Source organism: Geotrypetes seraphini, chromosome 2 (assembly GCF_902459505.1).
Source record: "Geotrypetes seraphini chromosome 2, aGeoSer1.1, whole genome shotgun sequence".
Classification (NCBI taxonomy): domain Eukaryota; kingdom Metazoa; phylum Chordata; class Amphibia; order Gymnophiona; family Dermophiidae; genus Geotrypetes; species Geotrypetes seraphini.
This window is the reverse complement of record NC_047085.1, coordinates 129,917,920-129,939,316: the sequence shown is the minus strand read 5'-3', so window position 1 is coordinate 129,939,316 and position 21,397 is coordinate 129,917,920. Positions and strand designations below refer to the sequence as shown.

Here is a 21,397-nt window from a genome sequence, read left to right as displayed (position 1 = left end):
CCATATTCTGTAAATGGTGCCAAAAAATAGGCACAAGATTAAAATTGGTGCTAAGTATTTTTCTATAAAGGATGCCTCGAGATGAGCATGAGAGAGATTTGCATATAATGGGAGTTTCAGGCATGCAAATCTGCTCCATGCATATTCATTAGGGCTAGCCTGAAAACCCTAGTGGCTTGGTGGTCCTCCAGGACAGGGTTAGGAACCACTGCTCTAAGGCACTGTCCCAGAACAAAATTCACTTCTTGTAAAGTGTGTCCAGTCCTCTTCAAAAGCACCAGGAGAAGACCCAAACCTTCTCCTGATAGGAGTCCTCCTGTTTCGCTGTTCCAACGAGCTACTTCAGGGGAATTTTTCAGTTTTTCATCCGTAAAACACCAACAACAACGTGGAATGAAGTTTACAAAAATGGCTGCGGCGTGAGATCAAACACTCCAGCCTTTTAAGGCAGAATGTGTTGATGTCCTCACCAATACATGATTTAATTGGATATCTTTTAAAAAGATCTTCGCGTGGGAGAAACATTTTTAAAGTACAGAACCCAAAAAAGTTTGTGTGATCCAATATAATAAAAACTTCTCTAAATAAGAACCCTGCCAATACATCGAAACCAGCCCATATCCAGTAACAGCCAGTCAAATAACTTTTATATCAACATGCTGGTTCAGATGGATCATGCTTCACATATGACTTTGAGTGTTATATTCATATACGCAGACAGCATGGCCCTGCCCTCCTTTGGATTGCATACTGCGAAATTTGGGTGCCTAGGATTATAGGATAGTGTACCACCCTTCATTGGGTGTATGTCGATCGCTTTTTAGCGTCAGTTGATGTTAGTTGGCTCTCTAATCTGGTTGCATGTGCATATCAGGATCATGCCCAAATTTGAATGCAGATATTTAGATGCTCCTTATAGAATCTAGGGGACAGAGACCACTCTCGCACCTTGCTCTTTGAAAAAGATGAACGTACAAACTAAACACACAATGTTTTATCAAATGTGGGGGCTAGAACAGGTGGATAAAGCAAAAGATTAACTGTTAGTGTGTGTCGTCATGAATGATCAAGGTTAAATTCTTATTTGATAGTATGTTGTTTCCAATCCAATATATGTAAAGTCAGCATCTATCTATCTCTCATCCATCTCTCCAGAAGGTCATAGAAACAAGGCAGATAATGGCCCATCTGCAGTAACCATTATCTCTTTCTCTCTCCCACAGATTCCACGTGCCCATCCCAGGTCCTTTTGAATTAAGACAGTGTCTCCATCTACCATCCTCCCTTTCTGTAAAAAAGTATTTCCTTACATTACTCTGGAGCCACCACCTCTTAACTTCATCCTATGCCCTCTCATTTCAGTTTCCTTTCAAATGAAAGACTCGACTCGTGCATTTACATTATGTAGGTATTTAAACGTCTTATCATATGTCCCCTCTCCCGCTTTTCCTCCAAACTATACAGATTGAGATCTTAAAGTCTGTCCCCATACGCCTTATCACGAAGACCACACACCATTTTAGTAGCCTTTCTGTGGACTGACTCTGTCCTTTTTATATCTTTTTGAAGGTGCAGCCTCCAGAATTGTACACACTATTCTAAATGAGGTCTCACCAGAGTCTTACACAGAGGCATCAATATCTCCTTTTTCCTACTGGCCATACCTTTCAGAGAAAGGAAAATGGTAAAACCAGAGGACATAATTTGAGGTTGAGGGGTGGTAGATTCAAAGGCAATGTTAGGAAATTCTACTTTACGGAGAGGGTGGTGGATGCCTGGAATGCGCTCCCAAGAGAGGTGGTGGAGAGTAAAACTGTGACTGAGTTCAAAGAAGCATGGGATAACACAGAGGATCTAGAATCAGAAAATAATATTAAAAATTGAACTAAGGCCAGTTCTGGGCAGACTTGCACGGTCTGTGTCTGTATATGGTCGTTTGGTGGAGGATGGGCTGGGGAGGGCTTCAATGGCTGGGAGGGTGTAGATGGGCTAGAGTAAGTCTTAACAGAGATTTCGGCAGTTGGAACCCAAGCACAGTACAGGGTAAAGCTTTGGATTCTTGCCCAGAAATAGCTAAGAAGAAAAAATTAAAAAATTTAAATTGAATCAGGTTGGGCAGACTGGATGGACCATTCGGGTCTTTATCTGCCGTCATCTACTATGTTACCTCTCCCTATGCAACCTAGCATCCTTCTAGCTTTCACCGTCACCTTTTCAACCTGTTTTGCCACCTTAAGATCACATACAATCACACCCAAGTTCCGCTCTTCTGTCGTACACATAAGTTTTTCACCCACTAAACTGTACCGTTCCTGATTTTTGCAGCCCAAATGCATGACCTTGCATTTCCTAGCATTAAATTTTAGCTGCCAAATTTCAGACCATTCTTCAAGTTTCACCAGGTCTTTCTTCATGCAGTTTACACCATCCAGCATGTCTATTCTATTGCAGATTTTGGTATCATCTGCAAAGAGGCAAATCTTACCCGACAACTCTTCAGCAATATCGTTTATTAAAATGTTAAAAAGAACAGGCCCCTGAACAGAACACTACCATTTGTCACCTTCCACTCAACCAGTTCTTGACCCAGCCCGTCATTTTGGGACCCATCCCGATGGCACTCAGTTTATTTATTAGACATCTGTGTGGAACACTGTCAAAGCCTTTGCTAAAATCTAACCACATCTAGCGCACATCCTCTATCCAATTCTCTGGTCACCCAATCAAAGAAATTGATCAGATTTGTCTGACAAGATCTACCTCTAGTGAATCCATGTTGCCTCCTGTCCTGTAATCCACAGGATTCCAGAAACTTGACCATTCTCTTTTTTAAAAGTGTTTCCATTAATTTGCTTACCACAGAAGTCAAGCTTACCGGCCTGTAATTCCCTACTTCTTCCTTACTTCCACTTTTGTGGAGAGAGTTGTTACTGAGGAATTGCTTTCATTGACTGGCATAGTCTCCCAGTATAGTGTGGACCAGGTAGGCGCTGGGTTGGACACCTTCAGAGCCCCACTAAATAAACCCTGGAAAAAGTGCACACATTCCAGACCTACAGAGAAAACCTGTCATAGTAATAGAACTTGAAATTGAAATGCAAGATAAAGAGCATTGCTTTGGTCCTGGGGTGTGTGGCTGCTTTTCTGTGCTTTTTTTGTAACTCTTTTCCAGACTCTCCTACCTTGTCTGTTCACCATCCATCTTCCCTTTGCTTACTTCATCCATTCTGTGCAATATCTCCCCTCTGTGTCTTTCTCGAGTAACTACACTCTCACTTTTATTTAAAGTGACTGTCCTCTGATATATCTTGGGTACATGAAAGAGTGCCCATGCATTTAGGAATGCAGGAACAACAGATGTGTAATATGCACTGTTACATTTCTCCCTCCTACTCCCTAACTCCCTCAGTAAATTATAAAGGTAAGTGAGAAAAGACGTTTCTGGGGTTCCAGAAATACAATTTTCTAGTGCAAAAGGTGTGTCATTCTGGGCGGACGGGTAATATCCCCATACTTGCAAGCCATGCAGCAGAAATCCACTTCAGCTTTTTAATCCCTCCTCCTTCACTAGCGGGCTTTGATGCCCCCTTCAGTTTATCCTTCTGCACGTGAGTCGGAAGGAGTCTTATTGACCTGCTCCATAAATTTCTTATTTTTTTTCTTCTGGGGGGGTGGTTTCACAAATTTTTGATGGCTTTCTATGTTTAGAGCTCCACTCTTCTTTCTGCTCTGCCTACATAGAGAAAAAGCAGACTTGAGGTCAGTCGAGGCCAATCCTCTGTGGTATCTGCTTGCCTGCCTGTAGAAATTTTTCTGGAGCTTGGGGGTCTGTTGCCCTTTTAGCATTGCTAGGCTGTTGGGCATCAGTAGGGGGCTCAATAGGGCTCCGCAGGGTGCCAGTTGTTTTTGCTTCCCCCTTTTGTGTCTGCTGGGGATCAAGGCTCAGTCAGACATTGGTCCGACTGGCAGCCTGAAGATTCAGCATTAGAGGAGCAGTCCATTTGAGGCAGTGATTTCTTTTTCCAGATCCAGCTAGCTTAGGAGCTGAGGCAGGCTGCAGCACAGGTCACAGTGAGTAAGACTGTTACAGCCTATGAGGAAAATCACGGAGGTCTATAAAACTTTTTTTTTTTTCCCAAGGTTTCTGCCCCTTAGGTTTCCTCCACCTCCAAAGTCCCCAAATCACATTCTTGGTTTTAGTTAATGTTCTGAAGCCATTTTTTTGTGTGCCAAAATGCTGTCACAGTGGCCTAATTGGATTTCCTGCTTTCCCCTCTTCCCTCCCCCCCCCAAAAAAAAAAAAAAGTTCTCCATAAACTTCAAATCACCTCATTTTGCCTCAAGATTGGTTGGGATGGAGACCTCTGACTCCTTTACCCTCAATTTATGCCAGGTTTACACCAGATGGGCACCCAAAGAGCACCCTTTCACCACATGCTGTGCAGCAAATAAAAGGGGGAGCGGCAGTGGCTGACTCAGCCTCCCCTTTACTGTCTAGGCATGAAGAATGATTAGGGGGAGGTCTATCAGTTGAGAGTAAATCTCTTCCAGAGCCCCAGAATGGCAGTAATTCTAAATGTAGGAGCATGGGGGCCACGGAGCCCAAGTTGGAGCCCACAGAGCCCAAGCTGGAGTCATTTAAAGGAGACTTCACGCTGCCTAATATGGCATTTTCTCCAGAATGTGGAGAACTTATCTAGATGGAAAAGATCCCCAGGGCCATTTTACAGTACACCAGGAGGTGCGTGGACCTAGTGTGTCTTTCAAAGGGGTGTAAGTCTCAGACTACGAGTACAGCATCAAGGGACCAGTGGTCATAGGGACCCAGTGGTCTTAGAAGATCCAGATTGCTTTGCTCTTATGGCATGTGTAATCATTTATTACTCTGTTCAGAGCCAAAAAGCCTACAGCAGTCTCTGTTTATGCTAAAGCATGGGAAATAGTTCAGCTCTGGTGCATTGAGAATGAGGAGCCTTTCTCTGCTCTGATATTGATGGTGTTGGCTTTCCTCCAGGCTGGCCTTGACAAAGGTCTTGCTGTGGCATCCCTCAGTGTCCAAATTGCAGGACTCTTGTTTCAGGGCTCAAGAGTGTAAAGTTTTGTTGGCATCTCATCTGGACATAGTCAGATTCCTAAAGGGGGCACTGCAACTTAGGCCCCCAGTAAAACATTCATTTCCATCATGGAACCTTAATGTGGCTTTGCGAGGCCTCGGGCTCCACACAAGCAACTGCAGGATGTGTCCTTGATGGATCTGATGTTTAAGTTATCGGCTTTTGTGTTTTGTTTGTGTGGTGTGTTTTTTTTTTTTTTGGGGGGGTGGCTTTTTTTTTTTTGTGAAGATTTCAGAGCTATCGGCTCTTTCTTACAGAGAACCTGTTCCTGAAGTTCAGAGTCTGGAGTTTCTATGCGCACCGTTATCCTATTTGCCGAAGGTTGTTTCAGCTTTCCATGTCAATCAAGAAGTCCAGATTGCCAGCATTCTAGTTTACAGGTTCTAAGAAAAATAACTGGATTCTGAAAAAATTGGATGTGAGAAGAGTGCTTCTCCAATATCTTTGAGGTCACCAACGCGTTCAAGCTATCCGACTGTCTCCCAAGGCCATGATCTCCAGATGGATCCATAAGACCATTTTGTCAGTGTATATACTGCCTGTGAAAAACAGTCACCAGTCTCCATAAAGGTGCAATTGACTAGAAGCATGGCTGCTTTGTGGGCGGAAGCCTGGGCGGTCTCCCCCGAGAAGATTTGTAGGGCAGCGACTTAGTTCACTCATATACATTTTCCAAGTTTTATAAGGTGTGGATGTAGTAGCAAGGGAGGACTCCACCTTTGGGTCCTCAGTATTGCAAGCTGGCACAGTAGATTTCTGGGACCGCTTTTGTATGTCCCGTCCATTCAGAATAACACACCTATTGCACTAGAAAAAAGAGACTTGCTAATATCTTTTCTAGTAGCTAGGTGTGTTAACTGACAGGGCAGGGGTCCAGAATATCTCCTGTGCTTGCCTATTGTCTTAATCGGAAAGTTAAGGTCCAAACTGAAATTTGGATTACCAGTCAGACTTTAAGGGTATGAAGAACTATTGCTATAACAAATAGGGGTGGTATTTGAGCTCCATAAATGTTGTTTGGAATGATTGCCATTGAGCAATCAAAGCAGCAAAACAATATTATAATTTCAGAGCAGAACAGAATTATAGTTCGGGGAGTTTTCTCGTACCCCCTTCCTTCACATGTGTTTCAGTATGGGGCTATTGCCTGGTTTGGTACAAACTGAGGGCAGAAGAACCCTCTAGTGAGGGAGGGATTCACAAGCAGGAGTGGCTTCCTTCTCCATGGCATCCAGAATGACACACCTATCTACTAGAAAAGGTATTAACAAGGTAAGAACCTAATCTCTTTATGTAAAGCTAGAACTAATAAATGTCTTCTTTCATTGGATGGAGTAATGTTAAGATAGAGACAGTAATATGTGTGTTTGTATTGATGTAATTACATTTGTCGTGTTTTTTTGTGATTTTATTCCAAGTTTATTAAAATTTTTGATAGAACTCTAATCATTACTTCTACTTTAAAAATAAAGTATTATGTATGTTATCTTGTAATCCGCATAGAATTTGTGGAATAAAAATTTAAATAAATAAATACATATACTATGACCTTGACAAGCCATTTGATTTCTCTCTACTTTGGTCTGCATAGCTTTTTATTTTGATTTGTCCTAAAATTTTCAGTTGTAACTTAGGGGTCTTTTTACTAAGATGCGCTAAATATTAGTGTTGGCTAAATGCTAACGTGTCCATTATATCCTATGGACACGTTAGCATTTAGCGTGCACTAATTTTTAGCACACGCTAAGACACACTAGCGCACCTTAGTAAAAGGACCCCTTAGTGAACTAATATTCAGATACAGTAGATATTTCCCTATCTGTGGAGAGCTTACAATCTAAGTTTGTACCTGGGACAGTGGAAGGATAAGTAACTTGCCCAAGGCCACAAGAAGCCATAGTGGGAGTTGAATTGGGTGGCCCTAGTTCTCAGCCCACTGATCTAAATATTAGATGACTCCTCTACTACAAATTTTGTAAATTAGTAATGATGATGATGTGATTCCCCTCTCACAGAAGATTTCAGGCATTCCAAAAGTAAGAGAGCCATTGTCAAGGAACTCCTTAAAAAAAATAATTTAAAAAGGTAACTGAATCAGAGTTTATGAACTATTAAACTGAACACCGTTAAGATTGGGACGATAGACAAAAGGTTAGGACTTTTCAGCTTGGAAAAGAGACAGCTGCGGGGAGTTGTAATTGAAGTCTACAAAATCCTGAGTGGCGTAGAATGGGTACAAGTGGATCCATTGTCAAAAATTACAAAGACTAGGGGACACTTGACATTACAAGGAAATACTTTTTTCGCTAAGAGAATAATTAAGGTCTGGAAGGCATTGCCAGAGGTTGTGGTAAGAACATAAGAATAGCCTTATTGGGTCAGACCAATGGTCCATCAAGCCCGGTAGCCCATTCTTACGATGGCCAATCCAGGTCCCTAGTACCTGGCCAAAACCCAAGGAATAGCAACATTCCATGCTACCGATCCAGGGCAAGCAGTGGTTTCCCCCATGTTTTTCTCAATAACAGACTATGGACTTTTCCTCCAGGAAATTGTCTAAACTTTTCTTAAAACCAGCTATGTTAACTGTTTTAGTATAACCTTTGGCAATGCGTTCCAGAGTGAAAAAATATTTCCTCCTATTGGTTTTAAAAGTATTTTCCTGTAGCTTCATAGTGTCCCCTGGTCTTTGTAATTTTTGATGGAGTGAAAAATTGATCCACTTGTACCCTGTTCTTCTCCACTCAGGATTTTGTGGGCTTCAATCGTATATCCCCTCAGCCATCTCTTCTCCAAGCTGAAGAGCCCTAACCTTTTTTAGTCTTTCCTCACATGAGAGAAGTTCCATCCCCTTTATTAACTTGGTCGCACTTCTTTGAACCTTTTCTAATGCTGCTTTATCTTTCTTGAGATAAGGAGACCACCAGAACTGAACCCAGTACTTCAGGTCTGGACAATTTTCTGGAGGAAGTTAATAGTCTGTAATTGAGACTGCTGTGGGGAAGCCACTGCTTCCCTTGGATCAGTAGCATGGGATGTCGCTACTATTTGGGGTTTTGCTAGGTACTAGTGACCTGGATGGGCTACTGGGTTAGATGGACCATTGGTCTGACCCAGTAAGGCTATTATGTTCTTAAATATTATTGTTGCTGATTTTATGGTATTCACGCTTTCATACTTCTCTGTTCTTCCCATTATTTTGTTCAATTATTTTAGGTCTGTCCTATTTGTGCATCTTTGCCTTGGGGTGATCCTACTTATGTTTCTAGCAATCTGGTTGGCCATCTGAATGCAAGGCATAAGTTTATCTATGAAGGAGAATACGCGGTAAATATTTTTCTTTCCGTTTCATGTTCTATGGTAAAACTGCTGGTTTTTGTCCATAGATTGTACAAAAAACAGATCTAAACTTCACTTTCATGCTGGCAGATGCTACATTTTGTAGACTCTTCAGGCATGTTAAGTAGGTGAGAAACAGCATGGCATGCTGGTTTTATCTAGGTTGCAGATTATATTCTGGAAAGTTCCTTCATTGACTGCTATAAAGGCAAGACTGTAAACATCTGTGGAAGACAAATTTTTACAAGCAAGCTGTACTTGCTGCTCCCATTCTCATGATGGTTTTCCTTATTACTATTATGGGTGTGTTTACAGAACTTTTTTGTTTTTGTGTCTTTTATGGGAGCATTACTGTTAATGTGTATTCCTTTTCTATTAATGGCACACTAAAATACACAAAAATTGGTTTTCCTGTTATTTTGGGCTAAAGATATGGGAGCAATTTGAGAAATGTTTGAACTTTTTGAAATTTCCTATATTGGTTCAAACAAATGCACATCCCTAATTTCTGCTACTACTACTATTAATCATTTCAATATCGCTACTAGTCATATGCAACACTGTACACGTTGTATGCCAATACTATTTCTGTTCTTAGCAGGTTCACAATCTAAGTTTATTCCTGGGCAGTGGAGTGCCAAGTGACCTGCCCAGGGTCACAAGGAGGCTACAGTGAATGCTTTATGATAAAGGGATTAAAGAGTTAAAAGCAACCTTAAAAAAAATGGGCTTCTAGTCTGGACTTAATACTGCCGACTCAAGTAATCTGTTCCAAGCGTATAGTGCAGCAAGAGAAGGGATGTAGTCTAGAGTTAGCAGTGGAGGAGTACGACACAGACGAGCGACTTGCCTGATGATGGGAGTTCCTTGGAGAGGAGTATAGGGGAAGAGAGAGATTGAGTAGCTACAGAGTGAATGCACTTGTAGATCAATAAGAAGAGTTTGAACTGTATGTGGAGACGAATAGGGAGCCAATGAAGCAATTTTGAGAAGGGGGTGATGTGAGTATAGCGACTCTAGCAGAATTTAAGTCAAGCAGCAGCATTTTAAATAGATTGAAGAGAAGAGACGTGGTTTAACAGGAACAGATTGCAGTAGTCTAGGCAAGAAGTGATAAGGGTTTTGGTGGTGTGCTGAGAATTTCAACCCGCTCAGTGATGACACTTAGGTCCTTTTTCTGGGCAGCGACTCTTAACATAGAGCCCTGCATCACATAGCTATAGTTTGGGTTCCCCTTTCCCACATGCATCACTTTGCACTTGCTCACATTAAACATCATCTGCCATTTTAATGCCCAGTCTCCCAATCTCACTAGGTCCTCTTGCAATTTTTCACAATCCTGTTGCGATTTAACAATTTTTTGAACAACTTGTCATCAGCAAATTTAATTATCTCAGTAGTTATTCCCATCTCTAATCGTAATATGTTAAAAAGCAGTGAACCCAGCACAGAGCCCTAGGGAACTCCACTACCCTTCTTGATTGAGAATATTGACATTTAAATCTACTGTTTTTCTGTCTTTTAGTCAAATCTTAATCCATAATAGGACATTACCTCCATATCCCAAGACTCTCTAATTTCCTCAGTAGCCTTTCAGAAGGTAGTTTGTCAAATGCCTTTTGAAAATTCAAATGTACAATATCAACCAGCTAACTTTATTCACATGTTCATTCTCCCCTTCAAAGAAATGCAGTAGCTTGGTGAAGCAAGATTTTCCTTGACTTTCCCATGCGTATGTATATGTTGTGCCATTATGATCTTTATAATAGTATCTACCACTTTGCCCAGCACTGACATTAGACTTGCCAGTCTATAATTTCCCAGATCACCTCTGGAACCCTTTTTAAAAATCGGCATCATGTTGGCCACCCTCTGGTCTTCTGGTACATAGAAACATAGAAAATGACGGCAGAAAAGGGCCACAGCCCATCAAGTCTGCCCACTCTAATGACCCACCCCCTAACTTCCTCCATGAAGAGATCCCACATGCCTATCCCATTTTTTTTCTTAAAATCTGGCACGCTGCTGGCCTCAATTACCTGTAGTGGAAGATCATTCCAGTGATCAACCATCCTTTCGGTGAAGAAGTACTTCCTGGTGTCGCCATGAAATTTCCCACCCCTGATTTTCAACAGATGCCCTCTTGTTGCCGTGGATCCTATAAGAGAAAAGATATCTTCTTTCATCTCGATACGGCCTGTGACATATTTGAACGTCTTGATCATGTCTCCCCTCTCTCTTCGTTCCTCATACGGAAGATCCTTGAGTCCTGAGACCATCCTGGTGGCCATTTGCTGAACGGACTCAACTCTCAGCACATCTTTTTGGTAATGTGGCCTCCAGAATTGTACAAAATATTCCAGATAAGGTCTCACCATGGATCTGTACAACGGCATTATGACTTCGGGCTTTCGGCTGATGAAACTTCTACGGATACAACCCATGATTTGTCTAGCCTTGGATGAAGATGGATTTTAGCAAAAAATTACAAATTACTACAATAGTTCTGCAAAAGTTAATTTTTCTATTCTATCAGTGCACTGGGATGTATACCATCTGGTCCAGGCGATTTTCTGCTTCTCAGTTTGTCAAATTGACTCATATCTTCCAGTGTTAGAGATTTGTTTGAGTTTCTCTGATTCATGAAATTGAATACCATTTCTGACACTGGTAACTCCCCCCACATCTTCCTCAGTGAAGACCAAAGCAAAGAGTTCATTTAATCTCTCTGCTATGGCCTTGTTTTCCCTGAGAGCCCCTTTTTGGTCGTTCAGTGATCCAACCAATTCTCTTCCTGGCTTCTTGCTTTTAATATACCTTAAAAAAGGGTTTTTTACTGTTTTATTTTTATTTTTTGCTTCCAGTGCAATCTTCTTTTCTTTGCCTTCCTTATTAGCGCCTTATATTTGACTGGCCTTATGCTTTTACAATTATTTTCAGTCAGATCCTTCTTCCACTTTCTGAAGGATTCTTTTTTAGCTCCAATAGCTTCCTTCACCTCACTCAATAACCACGCCAGCTGCCTTTTGGTCTTTCCTCCTTTTTAAATACATGGATTATATGTAGTCAGGGCTTCCAGGATGGTATTTTTGAATAATACACAAGCCTGATGTAAATTTTTGACCTTTAAAGCTACTCCTCTAAGTTTCTTTTTTAATTTTTTTTTAAACCATTCTCCTCATGTTATCATAGTCTCCCTTTCCTATGAGTGTTCTGAAAAATTTTAGACCAATTTCGATAGTGCCTTTTTATAGGTAAAATTTTGGAGAAAATTGTTTTGCCTCAAGTTAGATGATTTTGTGCAGGAAACTGGGTTCTTGGATTGTAATCAATTTGGTTTTTGGAAAGCTCATAGTGTAGAGCTATTATTGACACCATTACGATAGGGATTGGATCAACATGCAACTTTTTGTTTAATATCTTTAGATATATCGGGAGCTTTTGACTCAGTAGACCTATAGAAATTGTTCTTAAGATTGAAAGATCTCTGGGTAGGTGGTACAGTTCTTAAATGGCTTAATTCGTATTTGATAGATCGTTCTTTTCAAGTAAGAAATGGGAATAAGATCTCGAGTAAATTTCAGGTGAGACTGGATAGCCTCCGCCTTGCTGCTGGACTGCTGCCTGTATCTTAATATTGGTGGTTTCCTTAAGTTGCTATGGGAGTTGGAAAATGTACACTAAGGTCCCCTAAGATTGCTAGTTATGTGATAAGCTATGGTAATGTTTTTAATACTTATTAATTGGTAGGCTACCCTCAAGATTTCTTAGACTATTTCTTAAGAGCTAATTACTAGCTAATAGAGATTAGTTAATTACTTTTTTAGCCTTCTAATTTATTCAAAGCCCTATAAATCAGAGATCAGCCCAGGGATGGGTGGGAGGGAATTAAAGACTTTCCTCAGCTGCTATCTGTGCCCTAATCTGATCTTATCTTATGCTCTGAACTGCAATCTAAAATACTAATGTAGCCTAAAACACACTTAAAATAAATAAATAAATAAATAAAACCTTTAACAGGGACTGTAAATGCACCATTGCCTAAACTGATTTTGCAGAAAAGCAGAATACTGAACTAAAAAGTAAAAAAAGAAGGGCTATGAAATAACCTACTGAAACCCAAGTTTTACCTTTTTCCCAAGTTTGAATGCCAGCAGGTAAGATATTCCAAAGGAGTTTTTCTTCCCCCTCCACAGATCCTTGCTCAGCACCTCATCGGGTCGTATTTTGGTGATTAATATGGAGAGAGAAGTAGCAGGGTTTGGCGGTCTGATGGATTTGTGCAGAGAAAGAGAGTGAAGTCAACGATGACCCCGAGGTTGCAAACTGATGAGACAGGGAGGATAGGTTTGGGTGGAAAGATAACTTTCCTTAGCACCAGCAGCAGATGAATCCAGAGATCAGTGGGATAGCACACATCTACCAGCAGGTGGAGATAGAGAAACTGATTAACAGGTGGTCCAATTGGCTGGCATGCCTCTTGTATCTTCAATATAGGTTTGGGTGGAAAGATAACTTTCCTTAGCACCAGCAGCAGATGAATCCAGAGACCAGTGGGATAGCACACATCTACCAGCAGGTGGAGATAGAGAAACTGATTAACAGGTGGTCCAATTGGCTAGCATGCCTCTTGTATCTTCAGTATGCTCTATCTCCCAGCAGGTGATGATCGCTATTCAACTAGCTCCCGGATTCTGGCTATGTCTGGAACCTTGTTTATCCTGTTGAGATTTTCTCTTCAGTGAAACAGGGGTGTCCGGTTGAACGGTGCTGGCTTTAGGGGTTACACCTAGGCCCCCCAAGGTCCCTGCCTCACCCTCCCTCCAGTGATAGAGGATCTGACTGGGTCTCTATATGTATGTATTTTTCTTCTTTCCCTTAATTAAAAAAAAAAAAAAAAAGACCACAGGGAATATATACAATGTCTGCCCTGCTAGTGCTGAGCAACCTGTCACTTGCTGTCCTCTGAAAGCCCTGACTCAGAGTTTATTGTGAGTATGTTTTGGTTAGGCTTCTTGTTCGCTGCGGGTGCGTGTTTGAGGGAGCCTTTCCTCTATGGGTTCCGGCGTCACGGGTGAGTGACTTAGGGGCATACCTTTTGCTTGGTGGTTTTCTGAGTTGCAGGCCTTGTCCTGCAGGGTTTCATTTTTGGTGCATTACACATTCTATGGTGTCCACAGTTTCTTCCTGAGGTGGTGTCATCCTTTTTTCTTGCCGCTCTCACTTTCCTTCCTGCTTTCTGAGAGGAGGACTGGGGAGACAAGCTTTTCTTCACTGCGTTCTTAAAAGTGCGTAGACTACTTCTACACTATCTGTAGGTTTCTAGAGCCTTTCGTCGTTTCCATCACCTCTTTTTATATTATTTCAGGGACATGACATAGTTATGACAGTGTCCAAAGCCTCCAGCGCTTGAGGGGTTATGGAGGACATTCTATCCACTTCATGGCAGGGCAGTGGTTGGTGGAAGAACTTCACCACCATTCTGCCTGAGCAATGGCTACTTCTTGGTCTCAGTTCTGAGATTTTTTTTCTTGGAGGAGGTTTGTCATATGGCTACTAGGTCTTCTGACTACCTTCTGACTATACTTTTCTGGTTATAGGTGGTGTCGCGTTCGGAGGCCGTTTTTAGTACTTCAGTTGTTGTGGAGGTGGCGTTTGCTTCCCACCCAGATTGAGGATTGCTTTGCTACATCCCACTGGTCTCTGGATTCATCTGCTGCTGGTGCTAAGGAAGGAAAAATTATGTTCTTACCTGTTAATTTTCTTTCCTTTAGACGCAGCAGATAAATCCAGAGCCCCACCCTTTCTGGATGTTTCTGTCTGTTTACGTGTTGCAATTTCGGACGTTTTCTTATGGTTGGTGGTGGTGTTCTCTATTATCTTTGAAATTTGTTATGGGAAAGAAGTTTTTTATATGCTGTGACTATTGCTGGTTCCAGATGCTTGGGCAAGGAGCAATACTGAAGATACAAGAGGCATGCCAGCCAATTGGACCACCTGTTAATCAGTTTCTCTATCTCCATCTGCTGGTAGATGTGTGCTATCCCACTAGTCTCTGGATTCATCTGCTGCGTCTAAAGGAAAGAAAATTAACAGGTAAGAACATAATTTTTCCATCTCTCTCTTCTCCCTATGCGCACTATCTCAATGGATAAGTAGCTCAGTCTTGGCCATGTTCAGTTTTAAGTGACGACTGGACATCCAGGTAGCAAAGTCGGACATCTGGGCTTGAAGTCCTGCAGAGATTTTTGGTGTGGAGAGGTAGATTTGGGAGGAGTCAGCATAGAGATGATATTGAAAGCCATGGGAGATCAGAAGGGCCTTCCCTCTGCTGCATCATTGATGTCACTGATGATACGGAAGAGGGAAGCCCTGATGAGGCAGGCCACAGGCAGCCTGTTTACAGTGCTGTTTCTATCGATCAGCTACTACTGCTGCTTTAGGAGGCTCAAAATACATCTGATCTCACTGGCAGGTGGGGGGTGGGGGCTGTATTGCTGCATAGGGGGTAAGAGGGATGGAAACTGCTACACAGGGGAATGGGAGGGAAGGATAGAGAGATGCAACAGGTAGAAAGGGTTGAGAGAGAGAAATTCCGCATGTAGTGGAAGGGAGGGAAAGATGGTGTATGGGGAAAGAGAAAAATGTTGCACATGATGATGGAGGGGAGGAAGGGAGAGATGCTGCATGGAGGAGAATAGAGAGGTTTGACCCAGGGCACAAGGCAGGGTGAGAGAGAGATAGTAGACGGTGGGAAAGAAACAGACACGAAAGAAAACGTCAAATGGGTGTTTTGGGGACCTACATTTCCGGCACCTATTTTTGTTGTGAATTGTGCCTACATAGGCACTTTAGTCCGCCTAATGCCACTTCAGCGTTTGGCAACCTAAAGCAGTGTTTCTCAACTCAGTCTTGAAGTACCCCCTTGCAAGTCAGGTTTTCAGGATATCCACACTGAATTTGCATAAACTTAATTTACATATACTGCTTCCATTATATGCCAATTTCTTTCATGCATATTCATTGCCTGGCAAGGGGGGTGCTCCAAGGCCATATTGAGAAACATAAAGAACCTACATAGGCACAATTCTGGCTCTTATTATTTAGGGCAGGGCTGTCCAAGTCCGGTCCTCGAGATCTACTGGCAGGCCAGGTTTTCAGGATATCCACAATGAACATGCTTGAGAGAGATTTGCATACCAAGAAGGCAGTTCAGGCAAATCTGTTTCATGCATATTCATTGTAGATCTCGAGGACCGGACTTGGGCAACCCTGATTTAGGAGCTAGTAGGTGCTTTTAACGGTGCTGTTTTTTTAACATTTTTAAACGGCATTTGTTTATTAACAGACGCCAGTAGGATGTCTAAATTTTTAAGCGCCGTTTCAAGAATTTCCCCCCAAATGTTATGCATTTAACTGCAAATTGGTGTGTGTTGGTCATAATTTGTGTCAATTGTGGTTGAAGCCGATTACCATCTGATTTGGTATATAACCTATATGTGCAATTTTGTACACCAAGTGTAAAATTAGGCATGCAAGATTATATAGAATGAAGGGAGAATGTGAAGGAACAAGATAGTGGTATGATTGACTGAGGAGCAAAATACTTATGCACTTTTCATCATCTTTCAATAAAATGGTCTGCAGAGTCTCTTTCAGGATGAAGATGTGCAGTACCAAGCTGCCATAATGGAATACTATGAAATGCGCTTCTGAATGCCAGAGTGACCTGCTCATCGTTAAGAAGGCGTGTCAGCATGAGGACACAGGGAGCATGGGATCTTCACATCCACTTTTTATTTTCTTGGGGAATGTCCCAAGAGAGGCTTTTGTGATTGTAAACTGCTATGCTTATTCTTGTAATCTAGTCGTATATAAGTACTAATAAAACTGTAACGTTGTGTGCAGGAGTGGGAGCTGGTTTCTTTAGCTTTACATAAGGGAATAAGGCTGTGAGGTGGATCATCCTATCATGACATGGAATGTATTTTATTTGAAATAAATGGAATTACTATAAAGTACACAGTGTATATAGTAATTGTACATTGGCATTTTGCCTCTAGTCTCTTAACATACTCATTTATGCCAAGATCTACCATCAATGTTGCCTTGTGGTTTACAGTTATTTTAATAGATTTAAACTATAGTATTTGAAGAGTCGTGGGTTGTTTTTTTTTACTATGATGCCTTCTAAATTTTTAGCAAACAAATGGAGAATCTATATGGTGTTCGGTCTTCAGTGCCTGATAAAACGCCAGAGATGGGGGAACTGCTTTTTTTCTAATACTCTTGCAAGGTCTTATTTTCCAAAGTATAGAGAATGAGGTTAGTTAATTTTTATATGTACTCGGTAGGAATTGAGAATGGAAAATGTGTTTCCTATTTAGAATGCCAAGTAGCTGTGAATTCAGGTTTGTAGTTTCAAAGGTACATGTTTTGAAAGCTTTTGCTGAGAGATTAGATGAAGAATAGTGTTTTGGGATGGCACAGAACATATTTTCTCCTGTGTAGTTTTTTTCCACTTCTAAAACATATTTAGATACATGGAAGTGGTGGGGGAAAAAAATTCTTACAGTAATGTGACTAGAAAAGGAAAGGTGTAAAACTTGCCCATGTAATATAAAAATACCCCATGATAAAAAGTTTTTAGTTTACCATCCAGCTGCAAATCTGCAGGTTGCTATTCTTTTTTGAACTACAAAATGGAGATTCTTTCTAGTCGTACCTATTCTTACTGATATGTATAGTCAACATCAACACAGTACTGGCCATCTTAGCAGAATTACTTTTTATACCTACAGAAATGGAACTCAAACTATGATCCGGAACTTCAATTATTCCTATAAAGGGATTGTAATGAACCATAGGAGGGACTCAATATTTGTTTAGTAATTTGTCTTAACCAATATCTTGCAACCCAAATTGTCATATCCTGTTTTTATAGTAGGACTTTGAGTGTTCTTCATCTCAGTTTTTCAGATTAAGGGCTCGTTTTACGAAGCCACGTTAGCGGCTTTATCATACGGAACTTTTTATCGTGTGCTAACCTCCAAAAAAACTACCACCTGCTCAAGAGGAGGCGGTAGCGGCTAATTAGCGTGTGCTATTACGCGCGTTAAACCGCTAACGCGGCTTCATAAAAGGAGCTCTAAATCACACAGCTCCAATATGTTGTATGTTTTGAAAACTGCATAAAGGGAGTCTTTTTTTTTTTTTTTAAAGACAATACAAAGATTAATACTCAAATAGTTCAAGAATATCAAACTGGTAAAATCTCTGTGGTCTATATACAAATGTCTCAGCTCTCACAAAGCTTATGCTGCAGCAGCATTTTTATTCCCATAATGTAAGTCAGGTGACAAGCCTAGCCAAAGATAAGTCCTGCTTGATTTGAATGTAGTAATTTGAAAGACTACAAGCTTTCAAAAATACTGATAAAAGAACTATAAAAATTGGACCAATGATTAGTTACACAAACTACTAAAACTAATATGAATTCTTCCTATGATGGTTCTTTAAATCTATTTATAGGATTAACTAAAGATCTGGATCTTGGTTTAGGTGTAGTTCATTTCTGTACCCAAAATGGAGAGGTGATGAGGATATTTTCCACTTTTAATGTTAAGGCGGCACTTTGTTGTTTTGTAGTGGGGCATGTGAAATAACTTGTAATAGCTATGAAAGGTTTTTTTAAAAAAGGCTGGCAGACATTGGCTAGATTTTCCATTTTGTTGGTTGTTTAAGCATCATTGACTGCATGGTTGGTAAGCCGGCCTTTTCTGAGCTGCAGTTTCTTTTATACTCGTAAAACACCTTATGTCAATACTTAAGCCCTCTTCTATTAAACTGCGCTAGCAGTTTTTAGCGTGTTGAGCCACGCTGAATGGACCGTGCTGCTCCTGACGCTCATAGAGTTCCTAAGAGCATCAGGAGCAGCGCTGGCCATTCAGTGTGGCTCTCTGTGCTGCAAACTGCTAGCACAGTTTAATAGAAGAGGGAAGTTAGTGGAAAGGAAGGGGTACTTTTTGGCAAAAGGTTGAGTTCTAAGATTTATAGTAAACCAGTAGATCATGTTTTTCAGCTGATGAAAAGTTGTCAAAATTGCAGTGCATTTGCAATACACTGGTTAAAATCTGCTAATATAAGGTACTGGTAACTTACAGCAAGTTATAAGACTATCATTCTATTGTCTCATGGTTAGTTCTTGCCTATTGACATGCTTTTAGAATGTTTTTCACTTGTTATGTTTTTTTTAGTAAAATTGTTGCATTAATAAAGTTGAATTTTGAAATGATTGGCTCACTTTACTTTTTAAAATATTATAAAAGAATAAAGCTTCAAGTTATTTTAACTCTTATATTCTTTAAACCACCTCCATAACTAGCTATAACTCCTTTTTAAGATTCTTTGTAAAAGCAAAATTCTGGGGCCTCTTTTAAATGTCATGTTAAGATTTTAATTTCAATACAAAGGATTTTACAAGTAAATGTAAGTAAATGCTACCAATGTGAATAAATAGTGCAAAGCACACTTAAAAATAGTGCAAAACATGCAATAAGATTGTGTTCTAATTTAAGTGTGCTTTGCACTATTTATTCACATTGGTAGCACACGAACGCACCCGATGAATGTGTGTGGCTGTTAGGGAGCTTTTCCCCTTTTTTTCTGCCTTGATCAAGCCTGGAGTGGCAACTTCTGTTGCCATCTCCTTTAGCTGATCATTCCACACTGAGGGTTCATGTCACACAAATTATTATTATTTTTCAAGGAGATAATTTGTGGGGCTTATTTCAGGTGCAGTGGTGATTCGTGAGCAGGTTACTGGCACTGCTGCTTATTTTTTGTTCTTTTAAGTACCTACTCGGCATAAATGGTGAGTCTCTTTCAATTGAAAGGAAACTCTGGAATGAGGGAGCATAGGCTGAAGGTGAAAGGGGCTTTAGAAGTAACCTCCAAAATCCTTTTTCACAGAAAAAGTGATGAACACTTAGAATGACCTCCCGGTGGAGATGGCGGAGACAAAAAGTGTATCTGAATTCAAGTAAGTTAGATCTGTAATGAAGAGGGGGTAGTAGATGGCATGGTTAAGCAGACTAGCCATGTGGTCTTTATCTGCCTTTATGTTTCTCTATTTCTAATTTTTAAGATTAAAGTGCAGCTTTAGACAATCAGACTTGGCAAAGCCTTGGTTCACCTAAATTCATTTTTGGTTTCTGGAGGATAAACTGTAGCAAAAGCCTAAACAAAAAATGTCAAACATAGATACTCTTTTTTGAAAAAGCATTGGTAACATACCTCCTCCTTGTATTTGTGTAGTACAGGGAAAGGGAATGTGATTTTATATGCCTTCTTTCTATGCCTATAAAGCAATTTAAGAACATAAGAACTGCCATCCTGGGACAGATAAAAGGTCCATCAAGCCCAGTATCCTGTTTCCAACAGTGGCCAACCCAGGTCCCAAGTACTTAGCTAGATCCCAAGTAGTAAAACAGATTTTATGCTGCCTGGCCACCCTGCGAAGGCCTGCACTTACTATTGGAAGCTAAGCAGGGTTGGGCCTAGCTAGTATCTGGATGGGAGACTGCCTGGGAATGCCATATGCTGTAGGCCCCTATGTTGAGCAGCAGCAACATAGTGACACCACACACTGTGTGGAAGAAGGCAATGGCAAACCATTCCTATACTCTGCTTTTGAAATATCACAGGGTGGATTCCTCACTGTGCGTGTTACTATGAGTTGGTGGTGATCCATCCATCCTAAGAATAAGCAGTGGATCTCCCCAAGCCAATGGACTTTTATTTTAGGAATTTATCCAAACCTTTTTAAAATTCCACTAAGCTAACTGATTTCACCACATTCTTTGGCAACAAAGTCCCAAATTTAAATAAATGTTGGGGGAGAAATATTTTCTCAATGGGTCTTTTTTTTTTTAAATCTGTTGTCAGTTCTAATTTATTGATTTCACTTTAAGTTCAGCATTTCAGTTTTCATCTGTGCTTTCTCTTATGAAGTCGGAGAAAGTGCCAAAGCTGAAGTGGGCAGCACGTTTGTGGCTGCTTGTGCCAAAGTTAAAGAGGTATAGGGAAGGGGCATGTGTGTGTGTATATACAGCAGGGGAAGGAGTGGGAGAGATGGAGGGGTGCTGGCACCCCGAGGAAGATCATGCCCTCTCATATATCCCCCTTACTATGCCACTGTGTGGAATGACCTTCCCCAAGGAAGTAGGCAATAGACTGAATTCAAGAAAGCGTGGACAGGCATGTGAGATCTTAGTATGAGGAAGAGATAGCAGATGATGCGGATGGTCTATGTGGCCTTTATCTGATGTCATTTTCTATGTTTATGCTACATCAGTATTTAACTAAAGTAGAATAATTGGTAAAAAAACAAACCAACTAAAAACCCTAGATTCCTAACGAGGATGACACCTGCAGTTTAAATTTAAACCATCTAAATAAAGGGATTTCAGTATGGTCTCAAATAACCTCTGAATCACAGAAAACCCCTGGCAGGTATTCCATAGGTGACTAGCACCAGACCTGAGATCTAACTAAACCCTGTCCCTGTACATCATCTTTTCTCTTGTTCAAAACAATTTTCTAATGCTCTTAGTTAACAGACTAGTTCTCTCGTCTTTTCAGTATTCCCACTCCTGATGAAGATTTTGAAACAGGGCCTTGTTGAGTGGAGACTAGAGAGTTGCACGGGGACAGAAATCCCACCTGTCCCCACCAGTCCCTGTGAGGAATCCCTCCGTCCCCACCCATCCCCGCGAGGAATCCCATCTGTTCCCGCCCATCCCTATAAACCTCAGAAATAGTTATTTCATTTAATTATGCTACTGAATTAAGTTTCAAGTTTATTATAAAAAATTGATTAATCGCCTATTCCAAGTTCTAGGCGATGTACATTAAATAAAAACACAAAATTATGGGAAACATAT

At 40.8% G+C, this 21,397-nt stretch overlaps 1 protein-coding gene across 6 annotated transcripts in view; it reads left to right on the top strand.

Annotated features, from left to right (window-relative positions):
• LOC117355342 (E3 ubiquitin-protein ligase RNF138-like) overlaps nucleotides 1-18,747 on the top strand; it is a 45,827-nt gene extending 27,080 nt beyond the window's left edge. For 4 of the 6 annotated variants that reach the window (XM_033933761.1, XM_033933759.1, XM_033933760.1 and 1 more), the window contains exons 6-7: nucleotides 8,331-8,441; nucleotides 14,393-14,623. In XM_033933761.1, the coding sequence (XP_033789652.1) occupies nucleotides 8,331-8,441; nucleotides 14,393-14,608 (327 nt within the window). In that variant the 3' untranslated portion in view covers nucleotides 14,609-14,623. Of the gene's footprint in view, nucleotides 1-8,330; nucleotides 8,442-14,392; nucleotides 14,740-16,100 lie in introns of those variants that run through there. The other 2 variants (XM_033933764.1, XM_033933763.1) reach the window with 2 other exon arrangements.
• Nucleotides 18,748-21,397: the final 2,650 nt, after the last annotated feature.